This window comes from Melozone crissalis, unplaced genomic scaffold, assembly GCF_028551555.1.
Source record: "Melozone crissalis strain CALT ecotype California unplaced genomic scaffold, PUWL_Pcris_2 ptg000081l_1, whole genome shotgun sequence".
Lineage (NCBI taxonomy): Eukaryota > Metazoa > Chordata > Aves > Passeriformes > Passerellidae > Melozone > Melozone crissalis.
Window position 1 is genome coordinate 15437682 of NW_026535858.1, and position 15482 is coordinate 15453163.

General features: G+C 45.4%; 1 protein-coding gene across 2 annotated transcripts in view; it reads left to right on the plus strand.

Moving 5' to 3' along the window:
- Positions 1–11157, plus strand: part of SHLD1 (shieldin complex subunit 1) — a 33415-nt gene extending 22258 nt beyond the window's left edge. For both annotated transcript variants that reach the window (XM_054290443.1, XM_054290445.1), the window contains exon 4: positions 10444–11157. In XM_054290443.1, coding sequence (XP_054146418.1) covers positions 10444–10961 — 518 coding nt within the window. In that variant the 3' untranslated portion in view covers positions 10962–11157. The remainder of the gene's footprint in view (positions 1–10443) is intronic.
- Positions 11158–15482: the final 4325 nt, after the last annotated feature.

Sequence of the window (15482 nt, forward strand, 5' to 3'; positions counted from 1 at the left end):
TATTTGGTTGCAGTAACTATCACTAACCACAGTTCGTCAGTAGTTCAAGGAGTTGCTAAAAAGCTCTAAGCAATTGTTTCCCACACAGCCCCAGGCTCTTTCCTGACGTGTGCAGCCCCCTAGGAGAGCCATCCTGGTGCTGTGTGACAATAATATGGGATGGACCATGGAAGTTTTGGTTTATTTTGTTTGCTTTGTAAACAGGATTTTGGCTTTCACTTGCCTTCATAGTTTACCGAGAGTTGTATCCACAATTAATTCAGGTGAAATGTTTGATTTGGGGCAGAACTGGGAGGTTTGGGTGCCCCCAGATCTGCTCATGGCTAAGAAGTTTTCATAAAAAGCAGGACTAACAGGCTGCAGAGCCAGGTAAAAGGATGTAAACAAGTGTGGAGTGACTGAAACCTTTTGCTGTTTCCCTTTGAGGGCCAAGCTGGGAGATGCCTGCATTGCCAAGCCTTCCTCGTGACTGGCTGAGAGGACAGAGTGAGAAGATGGGGATGGAGACTTGCATGCTCAGTGTTTTTTCTTCTTTTAGCTTCTAAAGTCATACTCCCTGTCAAGGACCTTCTGCTCTGTGCTTGAGGTTTTCTCAGTCCCTTCAGAAGCACAGAGTATCACAGCCATGGCACCACCTAGAAAAAGCTGGGTAGGAGTGTGCAGCCCTGGGGCCTGAGGAATCACTCCCAATATCCTTCTTAACTGAAATTGGAAATGGTTATAACTTTTCAGGTACTAGGTTTATTAGCCACAGACAATTCCTGCAGGAAGCTGGTTGATTAAATGGCAAAACAATTCTGTTCAAAGCCCAGTTTTGTCTCAAGCTAGTTCTGATGGAAGAGATTGTCTGTGATTCCCTAAACAGCATGTAGATAATTAAACAAAAGCCCTTGTGTGGTTCTCAAGCCTCCAGCATTTGTGAATGGTCTATAAATGTGCCTATTGCTGTAGTCCAATTTCTGTTCATTACTTGATCTTTAGTAATGCTGCAGCAAAACCAGATGGCTCAAATATTTATTTAATATATACCTTAAAAGTAGCAGGCCAAAATGTCACAGACTAGTGATGAGAAAATGTCTCCCAGGTTATTAAACTTGTATATCTTGTTTGCTTTTCATTGTAGTCTGTACAGTTTGTGTTTTGTCTCTTGAAAATTTCCTTGATGACTGTTTGATGTATCTGACACTGATTTTTTCAGTGTCAGGCTATTTAATTTATTAGCCTGTGGAAAGCTGATAGATGGAGATTGGTATCTTGCTTCCATTCTCATTTTTGAGTCTGTTTTTTGATTTTTAATCAATGTCTGGTGCACAAGGCCCCACTGGCAATGCAGAAGAAGAAAGATGTCACAGTTTGGGGCTTACAGCCCCCATGGCTGGAGAGGATGTGGGTCTGCTCTTTTCTGTGCCAAGGCACTGGAGGCTGGCACATCTCTGCACAGCCTGTTCAGTGCTCACAGCCACATCAGGCCTGCGGGGAGACTGGGAAAATGGCTTATTCTGCCTTCAGATTTCCACCAGTATATCAGTAGTTGTATTTGCCTTTGTACCTGCTATTTGCTTGTGCTTTTTGAGATAATTTGTTGGTTTTATTTTTCTATCCCTGCTTCTAAAAGAAGAGCAAGCCTTTCTATGTTTGTGTGATGTGCAGCATATTTTCAGGAGCATGACACAGACTAGAAGCATGGTTTCAAAGCCATCTTATTGCAAGTAAATTCAGGAAACCATCTCTGCAAATGTTCCTCTGTTGTTCTTTCTGAAAGATCAATCCTGACTGGAAGTAAGGACCTTTGATCTGAAGAGGTACAGAGTGCACACATTGAGCTGTTCCACTCCCATCTAGAGGGAATCAGTCCATCTGTAACCATTTCTTGCAGTATTCCCACCCTCATGCTTCTAGCCTTAGACAAAAATGAAAGATCTTGAAATTTGATAACTGCAAGGTACCCTCTTGTTCTTCTGCTGTAGAACTTGCAGTGATTCTGCTTCTGAAGAATTAAAGCTTAGATGGCAATGTTTTCCACAGAGCTAAAATATCTATGGCTTCTTTTAAATTTGGTAAGAGCATCTGTGTATTCAGCACTCCTGGAAATCAGTGCACCTGTCTGAGATCTGAACCTAATTGTAAGCTGGTACAAAGTTGAACAGATTCACACAAATGCACCTACAAGTCTATAGGTAGGAGGGGTAAAAAGTTGAGAGGAAGCTATATTTAACTGAGTTTCACCTTCCTCTGCCTTATTTCACTCAGTTTTGTACCTCTTTTCAATTTTGGAGTGTTCTCCCTTCCCCACAGCAGCTGTTTTACAATAGATCATACCCAGGCATCAACTCCACCTCAGGATTCAGGTCTCCAAGTGCAGGACTTCCCATGAAGATGAGCAATGACATTATTACAGGTCATAACTCTTTTGTTTTCAAAAGTATTTACAAGTAGTATAATTTCACCTACAAGTCAAGAGGGATGCTTGAAAAATACTTTGCTTTGCAGGATTTTCTTGGTCAAGAAACTGCATTTCTGCTTGTGATTCCCAAGTCACTGGTGTCCACACGTGTGCAGGGCTGAAATGCCTGTGAATCTCTTCAGTGTAACCTCTGTGTGTGTTTGTGGGTGTTGAGATTAATGAGTTGGACTTTCAAGTGCTGTAACAGCAAGGGAAGGCAGAGTGCACTGAACAACCCCTCACCCCATCTCCTTTTCCAAGTTCACACAATCTGTGAACAAAGCAAATATTTTGCTAAGTTTTATATAAGATGTCAGTCTTCTAGTCTGTTCTTCTTATTAAAGATCACTGCCATGGCAGGCTCTTCCCCTTGTGTTTTAGCTGTATGAGCAGCATCATTTCCTGTTTTTCCAGGCAAACTGTCATAAACATCACTCTCCAAGGAGATGCAGAAGGTAGAATTTTTGTAAACTGATGGTGGGACTTGAGCAGTTTATCTCCAGTGAGAGCTGTCTGCTTATTCTTGCCAAAGGCATTAGCTGGAGATTATTGGTGCTCTTGATTGCTGAAAATGTGTAACTGAATGAGAGACAAAATATTTCATATATAAAGAAAGGATATTGCTTTGGGTTTTCTTCTCAATGATTGCAAATAGAGCCATGCTTCCTCAATAACACTTGTAGTCTAGGGCTGTTTCCTGTCATTGCCACTGGCCATTACTGAATATTTCACAATAAGTGGCAGTTTTCCTCTTTTTATGTCAGCCCCATCCTCAAAATGGTGCTTACAGCATTCACTGTCCTGCCTGTTGGGTCCCATTCTTGCCTCTATGAAAGGGTTTGTTAAAGCCTAGAAAAATGGGATTTAATAACTCTCCCACACGTTGGTAGGTTTGGATTTTTGGTGGTGTTTTTTTTTCTTTTTTTTTGCTACTCTTGTCTATGATCACTAATTCTCATCCAGACAGATTTTCAAGTCCACTTTTAATATCAGCTCACAACTTCATCAGTTCTGAATGACCACATCAGCAAAATGTCTAAAAGTTCAGTATCTTTCCTTTGTGAGCCTTGCCAGACAGGAAGGATTTCTCCCTGCTTGTCTTTTACCTTAAGAAACCATGGAAAATGTTGTCTTCAGACCCTCTTCCTCTCTAGGATGGGTATCCTTGGATGACTCAGGGTCCCAAGGGTCTTTCTTAGTTTTTGGCTGAAGAGGTGGGCATAGAAAATCCTTTTCTGAGTTCTGGAGTTTCACTGCTCTCAGTAAAATAGTGTTCCTTAGGAAATGCTTCTTGGGTCAGAAAGCTAACAGATCAGAAAGAGCTAACTACAGAATCAGCTGGGGGAAAAAAAGAGAATTGATAATTCTAAGCTGGAAAAAATACAAATAGAAATAACTATCATTTGCTTCACCTGTGCAATGTAACTAAAGTGAGAAAGCTTCTTCAGTCACCATAGAACAAGATTTTCTCCATAAAATTTTTATAAATCTTAAGCAGTGAAAATGGGGTAGCAGGATTGTTTCTCATTTGCTTCAAGCACCATACTTTTATTCTGAAATAGGATGAGCTTAAAGACAAATACAATCTGGGGCTAAATTAGAGCCTTTCATGTATTAAAAAACCAGTACTGCAAGTCACAGATCAAAAGAAGAAAAAATCCATCATTTTACTAAAAAATCCTCCTGCTTGCAGGAAGACAGAAGTCAAATCTGATTCAAGTGGTGAGTCTTCCCTGTGGGCAGAGCAGTGCTGTGGGTGTGGTGATAAAGGACTTGACATGGATGGACAGCAGAGAAGGCAGAGGCTTGGCTTGGGGATGCTTGTGTTGGATCCTGTCAGAGCTGGAATGCCCACTGAGGTGTTTGGGTCAGGAGAGGCTGCTCCAGCACAGCATTGTCTGTGCACCTGAGCTGCACTCTGCTGTTCTCACACTCACTTCCTGACCTCTCCTAGTGCCTGGTTAGAAGCTGAGCAGTTAGCTCAAGGAGCCTTATCAGGATTTCCTCTGGGAAATTGGTGCCTGCAGTGTTACACAGACATGGTGAGTCAGGCTGAGTTCCCAAGACTTTGTGTGTAACAGGAAAGCAGCAGATAATTGCAGTTTAATAAAGCCCCTTGGTGCCCTCATCTGCTGGATAATAACTCCAATTGACAGTTCATGTTTTCAGCCATGTAAATTTTAAAAAATTATTATTTATGTTTCAAAGAAGGTTTACCCTAAATAATAGACTCTTTAACCTTAGGTCTTAAGCAGTGTTTGAGACAAATAGGAGGCTTTAGGGTTTTTTACTGGCCCGGGAATCATGTAAATTAAACCACTCTAAGTACACCTATTTGAAGAGTGCTTAAATTTGCTGTTTGTATTTTTAGAATGATTTTGAGCTCCAAGGGAAGGAGCTTCCTTGTGAAAATCAAATCTCAGGCACCCCAGTGTTATGTTGCAAAGACACCTGTGATCTTTGCAGTGACCAAGTCCCTGTGTGCTGTTGCACTTAGAGCAGCTGTTCACAGGCAGTTACATCCAAAGCCTGGATGTGAAGTTACATCCAGAGCCCATTGCTCTGAGGCCTGGCTGAGGATGTGTCATCCTCCTCAGGCTCTGGGGGCACAGCTGGAAGCGATGGTGTTTATGAGCTGCTTCTGCCCATACCTCCTGCCCTGGCCTGTGGGGTCTGGTTGCTTAGGAACAGATCTGTGAGGTGGCAGTGGTGTTTATCTCTTGGCCTTCAGCAGATAAGGAGTGTTAATTTGTAGTTCATATTGTAGCTGACTTTCCCTGTGGTTTATTAAATCCAGGGTGTTTAAGCAGTGAAAGCTTTCATTGAGCTGAGTTTCCCAGCTGTATTAAAAGCTGAGCGCAGCGGGCGTCGGATGTGAGCTCTCAGAGCAGGGCAGGGTTTAATACCACTGTGACATTTCCAAGAGTGTCTAGGGGAATGCACTGTGCCTGCATATTGCATTTCAAGAGCACTTTACTATTTGCTAGCCTTTTTATTTTTCTTGAATTTCAGATTCCTAAGGGGGTTAGACTGAAAGGGAAGAGTTTTTGTGCTTCCCTAAAATAACCGCTTACGTCTCGTTCCACGCAAATTGAATCCCCCCCCAACTTTTCACACCACAAATGTGCAGCAGAAAGAAGAAAAAAAGCAGAGAGCCTGCCTCAGTACTGGGCCATAGCCACTGCTATTCCTCTGTCACTGTCTCCCTTTTCTGCCCCAATCCCCAAATTCCTCCCATTTTCCTGCCTTTTGTCCACCTTCACTTTCTCCAAGTCTCCTGTCAGAGCAGCTGGCATTAGCAGAGCTCTTGGCCAGCACTCAGAGTCAGACACAGCCACATGTGCCACTCTTGTGGGCTGGAAGATGAAGAATATAGCTGGTTATGTCATGTGTAAAGCAGAGTCTCACAGATCCCATCTTGTGAGCTGCAGCCTACTGTAGATGACAAAGGGAGAAAGCTGGTTTGTGTGGCACCAGGGAGACAGCAAAGTAGCAAGGCTTATTATATTCTTATTTTCACTTTCAGTTCACAATTTAAATACCCACAAGGAACAAATTTACTTTGCTTTTAACAGTCTTTTTGAATGATAATGTCATCAGAAATGTCATTTTCCCTTTGCCCAAGAAGTCAACAGCTGTTTTCTGCAAGGCAGAGATATTGTAATCTCTACAATTATTCAGTACTGTACACCAAAAGGCTTTAGGATCTGTCATTTACTCAATGTGATAAGTGTTTATGCAGTATTTATACTTATTTCCTTGGTACTTGTCTTTTTGGTGCTATTCCGATTTAAATGTGGTAATAAAAATCCTATAGTGCAAATATATTTCAGCTCATGTAAAGGAATGGGATCAGCAGCTCACACATTTAACTGTTGTAATCAGAGGAAATGTTCTTAATGCAAGCAAGAGCAATAGAATTTGGTCCTCAAATGTCTAGATTTGCAATTTCTGAGTACTCAGGTGTGTGATTACTGGCAGGCTAAAGTGCTTTGTGAGATTGGGGTAGAAAGAGCTCCTGCCAAATTCTCCTAAAATTTCTTCTTTCTTCCCTGAGCAGAGAGGAATTGCACTCCCATGGTGATACATGCACTCCCACTGGAAAGGAGCCAGGTGGAAAGAAAAAAAAAGCAAAAAGATGCTTTTCTATGCATCAGGTGTCAAGTGCTCCATACCTGTAGGGAGCTCAGCTGCAGCATGGGACCTGTTCTCAGCCCCTGTGCAGATGGATGCAGCGCTGAACAGGCACAGGTTTGGGTCAGCTGGCAGCTCTGCTCTAGTCCAAGTAGGATCACCTCTCCTTGAGCTTTCCCATGCCATGTGGACATGTCTGATGGAGGGACAAGGAGGGATTTTCTAAGAGCAGGGTGAGAGCTGGAGAAACTCTCAGGGACGGCATCTGTGTTTACTTTTCTGTTGTTACTGCACTTCATGGCAACCACAGACCCTTTCCTGTGCATGATTGCAGTCACCCCAGGTAGATCCTGCCAGGCTGGTGGGATAAGAGAAATAAAGCAATCTGTGAGAGCTTCACTGTGCTTGAACAGAGTTATACAGAAACTCAAACAGCTACATTTTCTGTAAGTGCAACTAATTATTGCTGCATTGTTGCCTCAATGAAAGTGGCCCAGGTTCAAAGCAGGATTTGGTTTTGTGCTTCAGGCAGTAGGGTTATGTGCTTGTACCAGATGGAGCTTTTAAATTTTCATCAGCAGGTTTATAAACACAAGAATATCTATCCTTTTATCTGCCCCCAGCTCTTTTACTAATTAGTTGCAAATGCTGAACTTCAATTAGCATGGAGTGGAGGAACAGATGAAATAATATACATTTTTACTCATGATTATCCATCATGTGAGAATGAAATAGACATTAATAATGACTGTTTCAGTTTTTTGGGCTTTTCTATTGGTGCTTTTTTTCCCCCTTTAATACTTGGTAGTAAAAATGAGTGAAAATAGCTAAAAATAATGAGCCAGATTCTCTGATGATGAAATCCTATTGCAGGCAGAGAAGTGAGAGTTTTCAGCCTTGCTCATCTTTGCCTTGACCCCTGTAGGTGTTGGGTCAAGCCAACACAAGGGTGTGTGACAGCTGTGTTGTTAAGTTTACCATGGAAGGATTTTACAAAGGCATTTATAAAACTACATTTTCCTGCTGCTGAGAGGTGACCAGAAAGGTCTGGGCTTTGAAGCAGCACTGCTGTGTGTTATGAGAGAATCTCAGATTTTCTGAGGGATGCACGTGCATGGAGAGGCAAAGGGATTGATGAGTTGAATGCTGTCTTTGCCTTTAGCAGCACGTTTGCTGGCCTACAACCTGTGCTTGGGTGCTCTGTGTGTGCTCCAGCTGAGAAACTCTTTCTGGACCCTGCAGGCATCCTGCTGCTGTGCTTGTTGCCTGTGGTTTATAAATCATTCAGGAGATTTGCACCTTTCAACAGCAGCACCAGCTCTTTAGAGGTTATCAAGGAAGGATCTCTACCTTAACTGGTAACTTATAGGCAGGAAAAGGTTGGGGTGTATTCTCAAACATCAGTCTTGGCACACAGTTTGAGAATGTATTGGGAAATTGTCAGGAAAGCTGAGGAAAGGCAGCACTTTGTGAGGTATAGATTGGTTCTGGGAATTCTGCATCCAACTTCTCATGTCATAGAATCATAGAATGCTGAGGGGTTGGAATGGACCTTAAAAACCATATAGTCCCAACCCCTGCCATGGACAGGGACACCTCCCCCTAGGTCAGGCTGCTCAAGGCCTTATCCAGCCTGGCTTTGAACACTCCAGGGCTGGGACATCCAGCCCTGTTGGCTATCTTGCCTTAAGAAGGCTTTGCTGGAAAAGTAATCCACTAGGAGGATAGGGCCTGCTGTTGGGAAATAGAGATGCATAAATCTGAAGGAGTAACTGAAAGAAAACTGTTCTCACAATAATAATAATAATGATGAAATATGTTCTGACTAATCACACCCCAGGATATACCCCTGAGACACTTGCTGGTCACTTCTGTGGTGGGTTGTGCTTCAGCATAAGGATGTCAGCTTTGTGGGCCATACTGAGTGTGAAATAAAAAGCAGTAAATCTCTGAAGTTGGAAAAGACCTTTAAAATCATTGAGTCTAACCATAAACCTCACACTGCCAAGTCCACCACTGAACCATGTCCCCAAGTGCCACATCTGCATGTTGTTTAAACACCTCCAGAGTTGGTGACTCAGCCCCTTCCCTGGGCAGCCTGTTCCAGTGCCTGGCAACCCTTTCTGTGAAGTTATCTTTCCTAATACCCAAACTTAGATGGTAGGAGAAAGGCAAAGCAGCATTGCTGAAGTCTCCCCTGACAAGATGAAACCAACAGAATTTTGCTTTTCCCGAGTCAGGCAGGCTCTGTGTGTGTAGTGGAGGCAGCTGCTGCTCTGTCACAAAATGTGGCTGTGAGCAGGATGTAGCAAAAGGCCAGCACAGCCCAGGGGTCTGCAATTGCCACAGTCCAGTGGCACTGGAGTCCAGTTCCCTCTTGATTGAATTATCAGAGATGCAAGAGGCTTCATTTCTAAGCTAGCATGGGCTGAGGGGTTACTGAGGAAAAATGGACCCATTCTCTGCTCTGCTATGCTGATGCCAGAGCTCACTGCTAAAAGAAGGCCACCAAGCTTTTCTTTGTACTGCATTGGAAGTGACACTGCAAGGGGAGGGAAAGTTCTATTTAAAATTGCATAATCAGAGATGAAGTGCAATTGGGAAGAAAGATCAAAGATGGGAAGTAGGGACAGGAAGAAAGAGATGAGGTACAGTGTGTCTGCACAGACAGCTTAATTTCACGTTAATGAACCCCTGCTTAGGAAGGGAAGGGTGGCTCTCTGTACCAGGAGAGAAAAACAGCCTTCTGCCACCACACTGAGACTCCCTTTGAACATGGTCTCCTACCAGAATGAAGGACTGCACTCTGCTTCACATCTCACAGAATTAGAAAAGACCAAGCTATTTTCTGACTGCCTGCATCCTGCTTATGTAACTTGCAGATGACGGCTGTGCAACCTCTGGCTGAGCCCTGGAAAATTTCCTTGTCGGTGACTCAGGTGCTTGGCAAACGGTCTGGTGCAGTGGGCTTGGAGATGAGATTGCAGTCAGAGGCACTGCCTGGCTACCAGAGCCCAATTCAAGGTCTCTTTGTGGAATTTCTTCCTCCTAGAAGCTGGCTGATTGTCCTGGTCTTGTCACTGCCGAGTGTCCCTGTTGTGCTGTGTTAATTAGTGCAAGGCATCCCCCTTGATTGCTGTGAAGCAAGAGAAAACCACAGCCCGGTAATCCAGAGATGTGGGTCAGCAAGGAAGGAGGAGAAGAGCGAGGCAAGAACAAGTCCTTGGCCTTTGCATTGATTTTATCCATAAAAATTCCATCAGAGTGCAGGGAGAGCATTTAGTGCAGCGGGGCTGTAAAAGTGGGATTTCATGGGGAAGCACAGAGTCTCCCTTTGCAGTCCTCATTGTGAAACTCCATGCAGTCACCAGAACAGTGTTGGTTTGGAGGCTGTGAATCTGGCTGAAAGCTGGAGGTCAGGACTGCACATTGTGCTGGAGTAAAGTTGAGAGCTATTAAAAGTAAGGATTAGACCCAGGGACGAGGGAAAAAACTGAAACAGATGCAGAAGTGTCTCAGCTGCAAACCAGACTTCCTTGTGGGTCAGCTGTCATCTCCAGGAGCAGCAGAGCCCAATTTCCACCTCTTTGGAAGTGTAACTGAGAGGAGCCAGGAGATCTGTACCACCAAGTAGGTCCAGTCACTGCAGTGTCAAGGCTGGGACAACTGTGAGGTGCCCAGATCAGCCCATCTTACACCAACCTGTGCAGGAAGGCCCTGGGGCAGCCCAGCTGTGTTCAGAGCAGCACTTGCTTTGCTCATGCAAAGAGCCTGTGTGCCAGACTGCAGTGGGAGGGGGACAGAAAAAGACTTTGCCACAGGGATGACCTGGTGACTAATGAGTTTCATTGATCCTCTGCTTGCAGGAGAGAGCAGTCCATCATCTGCAGCTCCTGCAGCCTGTTCTGCTGAAGGCCCTCAGGAAGCAAACGTGAGCTGTTACCTAAAAGCAGGGCTGTGTGAGCCCTCTGAACCTAATGATGTGCTCTCATGGATTCATGAGCATGGTGGTGCAGAAGATCCCAGCATCAGGGACTCTCTGGATGGCTTCTACAAAATGTATTGCAGACAGCAGCCAGAGAGAGAGGACCCGACCTACGAGGCTGCCTCACGGTGTCTGTCACAGAAGATGTCAGAGCTGGAGCAAAAAGATGGGACAAAATATGTGTCACGTTGCCTGCAAATGGCACAGCTGGTCTTGAACAGAGATGGATGTAAGATCTTTCCAAACCACCCCTCTTCTGCTTGCTTCTCAAAGCCAGCTGAAGGAGAAGTCTTGTTGGAAAACAGGAGGAGGACACCCGGACTCTCAGATGATGTCTTGCAGTTCCTCTTGGAACAAACACAGGCAGAACGTAGCCCTGATGTGTCACACGAGAAGTGAGCAAGACACTGCTTTGTTTGTGTCATGGAGGCTTTGCTTTCACTCCAGAGAGAGGTGAAATTTCTTGGACAGACATTGTTCTCCAAGCACCACCTTCAGCACCAGCTGCTCCATGGAGGGGTTCACTCACACCTTGGTCTCTGAGGGCATCACTGCTTTAGGAGCACCTGTGCAACTGCCTGGGATGTGTTGACTGATGCAGTGTTTGTTGCTGGGACATCAAACATGATAATTTATACCTACCAGGCTTTTAAACTGGCCTGCATCCTTACCCCAGGGTAACAGTGGTCCAGCCCAAATTAAGCCCCTGGGTGGGCATTGCTGTCCAGTGCTGTTGGCTAGAACAGAATGTTTGAATGACCTTGGCATGGCGTGCTCCAGCCCTGCAGAGGGAAAGTTAAGATTTTGTTTGAATATTTGTCTCCACAGGGTGCCTGTTAGCTCTGTGTTTTTACCTACAGACATATAACCCCACAGTTCATTACTGCAATGCCAAGTGAGTTTTTCTGACAGAAAAAGTGTGTGTGTGCATGAGAAAGAGCAAATACAGCTCTGGGTATGCTCTCTGACAGTGCTTCTGTCCTATTTACCTCCTCACCATTACCTCCCCCAACAACCTTCAGTTCCTTTCTGTGTTTCATGGTGGTGCTAATGAGATCCCTGGGGGAAAGTTCCCTTTAAAATGAAATGGATCTCTCTGAGCCCAAAGAGGCTGATGTCAGTCAGCAATAGAGCAATGAGCCCACACAGACACTTAAGGTTTCTCTCTCAGAAGCCTCCCAGCTCGGTGGCTTCTTTGTTGCTTTACTACCTCTGCCAGGCAGATAAATGTCTTTGTGCATGTTTTCCACCCACTGGCCTGTGGACTGAAGAGCAGTTTGCTGTAGTGATGTTGTTGGCTGGCTGGGGAGGCCATTCTGCAGCGTGGGTGTGAGCAAGGAAGCACAGAGTGCCAGAGGAAGGGATGTGTTAAAGATGACAGCAGATGGGCAAGGGAGAAGGAAAGAAAGGGTGGTTGGGGTCTCAAAGGTCACCATCAGTGTGGTTGCTCCAGTACAGCCACAGGGCTCACACCAGTTTTGGTATTTGGTGTCCTGTGTTTGCCAGCCCAGCTGCAAACCTCTCACCCACTCCCTGTCCACAGTGGCCAGATCTCAGAGTGGGTGTTTGTGTTCCTGCATGTCACATTCCCTGCTGCAGTCCCACATGGGGCTGCTATTCCTGCCTTGCTGCCCCTGGCAGATTGGCACAGCTGCTGTGCTCTGCAGGTGTTTCCAGCAAAGGCAATGGAAATTTGGCTGCTGCCTTCAGTCAGAGCAGGAGGGGGCCCAGCTGGCTGCAAGTTATGGCCAAAGTCTTAGGACTGGGTTTAATTTCTCTTTGCAAATAGATTTATATTGGAAGTGCCTGGGTTTAGTTTCCTGTCCCTGAGTCATCATGGAACCAACACATTTAGCTTTGTGGTGGTCCTGCTCTGTGTGTTACTTGCTTGCTTTATGGCAGAGGTTTTGTATATGTGCTGGAGGGCACACAGAATATTGGAGCAGACCTTCAGCAGCTCCCCCAGCATTACTCAAGTTAATGGTGCTAAGGGGAAAAAAAGAGGTGGGGATGCAGCATCATTTCTGTAGCAGCAAACAAACCCACAGGTGCTTGTGTATCAAAATCCAGATGAAAGCATCCTGCTGGCAAAAACTATAGAGAATGGTAATATCAGCTAGTTTAGCCACAGATACAGCTGGAAAAAGCAAGCATGCTCCTGAGTGTGCTGTCAGTAATGACAGTAACATCATGGCCCCTCTGCCAGCTCACTCTGCTTAACCCCACAGATCTGCCACAGCCACAAGGGCACAGGTTTGACAGATGTAGGGAGATACTGCTGAGGATGTACAGGGAACAAGGAAAGTCTTCATTGTGAATCACATGTTGTTGCTTTTAATCTTTGCCAGTGTTTATGCTGTTCCACACAGTTAAATTAGCTGCTGTGCAAAACCTCTTAACTGCCATTTTAAGGGAAGTAAACTCCCATGAAGAGAGAGATGGAGAAATCAGAGGCCTGCATCTGAATCCCTTCAATTGCTGTGATTGGTTTGTTGATGAATCGGTCAGTGCTTGAAAACCATCTGGTTTCTTATTCAAACTTTAAAAAAAATAATTAAAAAAAAAAAGCCAAAGACAATCAATTTCCACAAAGAAAGCTTGCAGAAAAATAGGAAGTTCCTGCTCTTCAAGAGAGACCTGCTGCTACTGATGTTTGAGACATCCCTACTGGGTTGTGATGGAAGGGCAAAGAAGCTCAGAGTGACAAAATAGAGAAAAGGTGGCTGCTGGAAGAGCATGAAGAGAGATACTGGCAAAGGAGAGCATGCAACTGTTCAATTTTAAGGAGCAACGTAGGCAGAACAGACTGGATGCAGCTGAAAAATTTGGATTATGACTCATATCTACAAATCTTGTCTGGCATCTTGCAGAGGGCATGGTAATCTCTGTGCTGCTGAAACATGCAGTCTTTTGAGAAGTTTGCACCCCTCAGAATCAGGAATGCTGCAGCTCTGTGCACTGCTCACTTCCAGTGGGCCGTGGCTATGACTATCCATGGCTTCCTCAAGATAAAAAACCATTCTTTTTTATGGCAAGTACCAGGAGTGGTATGAAGCCCTCAGAGAAATGTCCCATGTTCTGCCCATTTCCCCCCAGCCTGTGCACTAATCTGAGAAACTGAGTTTATTCCTGGGAGGTGAAGTGCCTTCCTCTCTCCCTGGATTGCACTTGACTTAGTTTTGACGCTTGTGTGGTTTCAGCTTTCCCTCTCTCCCCAGCTTGGTGGCCTCCCCAGCACTGGAGTTCTCACCTGTGCTGGCAAAGTCAGCTGCTGGCACCTCTGTTCATCCCCCTGTGTGTGTGTGGAGGCTGCTTTAGCAAAGGCATTTGGGGGCTCACACTGCAGAACAAATCCGAGGGATTTTTTTCCTTCTGTTTGTTCAAGGCTCACAGCCAAGGAGCAGCTCTCTGAGCCTGACTTAGAGCAACCCCTGAAAACCTACACCAGCTTTCAGGGCTCTGGATATGCCAGATCCCACAAGACCCTAAGCAAAGTGTGTAAGTGAAGTAAAAGATGGGGAATCAGTCCTATATGGTAGGACAAGCAAGGACAAAACTGATCCCCCATTGCCAAGTAGGAGGAGCACAGGGCATGGTGAGGATTTGCCTTGGCCCAAGGGTTTCCCTGCTGCCCAGCCCAGATCCACATCCCAGCCAGGGTCTGTTAGAGGTGTGTGTGCTTTGGGGTGGGTGTTGGGGCACTGAGCTCTGCCCATGCCCTGCAGCCACTGGAGTGGCCCCAGCCAGGGGGGGCTCAGCCAGGACCAGCTCTGGCAGGCTGAGTTTGCCTCTACTCCCTGCCGTGAATGCCTGATCCAAGCTCTTGTGCCATCCTTGCTGGGTGCTGCTGCTGTTCAGGCATTCCCTGCCTGGGAGCTGCTCCAGGACGTTTGGTATCAATGGCCTCTCTGCTGCTCACTCCGACTGCGTTTTTATTTTCCCTCCCACTCGGCTGCTGGTGCGAGGTGCTGATTCATGCCAGCGACCTACCCAGTCCTGCAGCCCAAAGCAGCCAGGGAGAGCTGAGCTCCTGCCACAGGTGCTGCAGCAAGCCCTGAGCTGGCTCAGTGAAGTGAATGGAGCCAGGGCTGTTTACACCACGGGGGATTTTCCCCCAGGAGTTTAAGGTGCTTTGGTGTGCTGGATGTATCAGGACACATGTTGTTAAAACTGCTATAAGACAGGCAGTGTGCATCCTGTGTAAATGTGGCTATTCCATTACTGAGCATTGGTGATTTTGTGTGGGGCATGTGTTTTCCCACAACACAGAAGTTCATGTTAAAAATACCCTGTTCTGTAGGCTTTCCCTAATGACTGCTTTCCCCCACACATCGATTAGGCAACAGCATATGCCAGCATTTCTTCCTTAAAAGTAAAATCTGGCACATAGCACACAGAGCATGAAATAATAAGATGTGATTAAAGCAATAGCTGCAGCTAACCAAAGCCAGAAAACTTGTGGCTGAAAGGTCAAACCTTTTTTAAGGTTTTATGCCTTTGCCTGTTTGTTTGCAGATGCTGGGACTCGGGAGGGAAAGTCTTGTAATGAAAGAACAACTGTCATAGAAAATTTCACCCTCAGTACAAGCCAAACAAACTTTCACTTGCATTGGAAGGTAGGTTCTTGTAATGGGAAATGTCAGTCAGCCTTAGGCAGGCATCACTTTCCAGTGTTACCTGCACTGCTGTGAGGGATGAGCCAGGAATGGTGCTAAATGGGTGCTAAAATCAGCACCTCCTGGCCAGAGAAGCAGAGTGATTCTGTAATTAAGGATACTGAGGTGGGGATGCTGTGCCCTGCAACATATTTTCAGTGTGACTTCCACCAATTAGTTTTTTCTAAGTTGCCAGCAGCTTGTTTTGGATATCTGAGAGCTTCAAAGAAAGAGTGGAAGGGCAGAGGGCATTTACACCATGTCT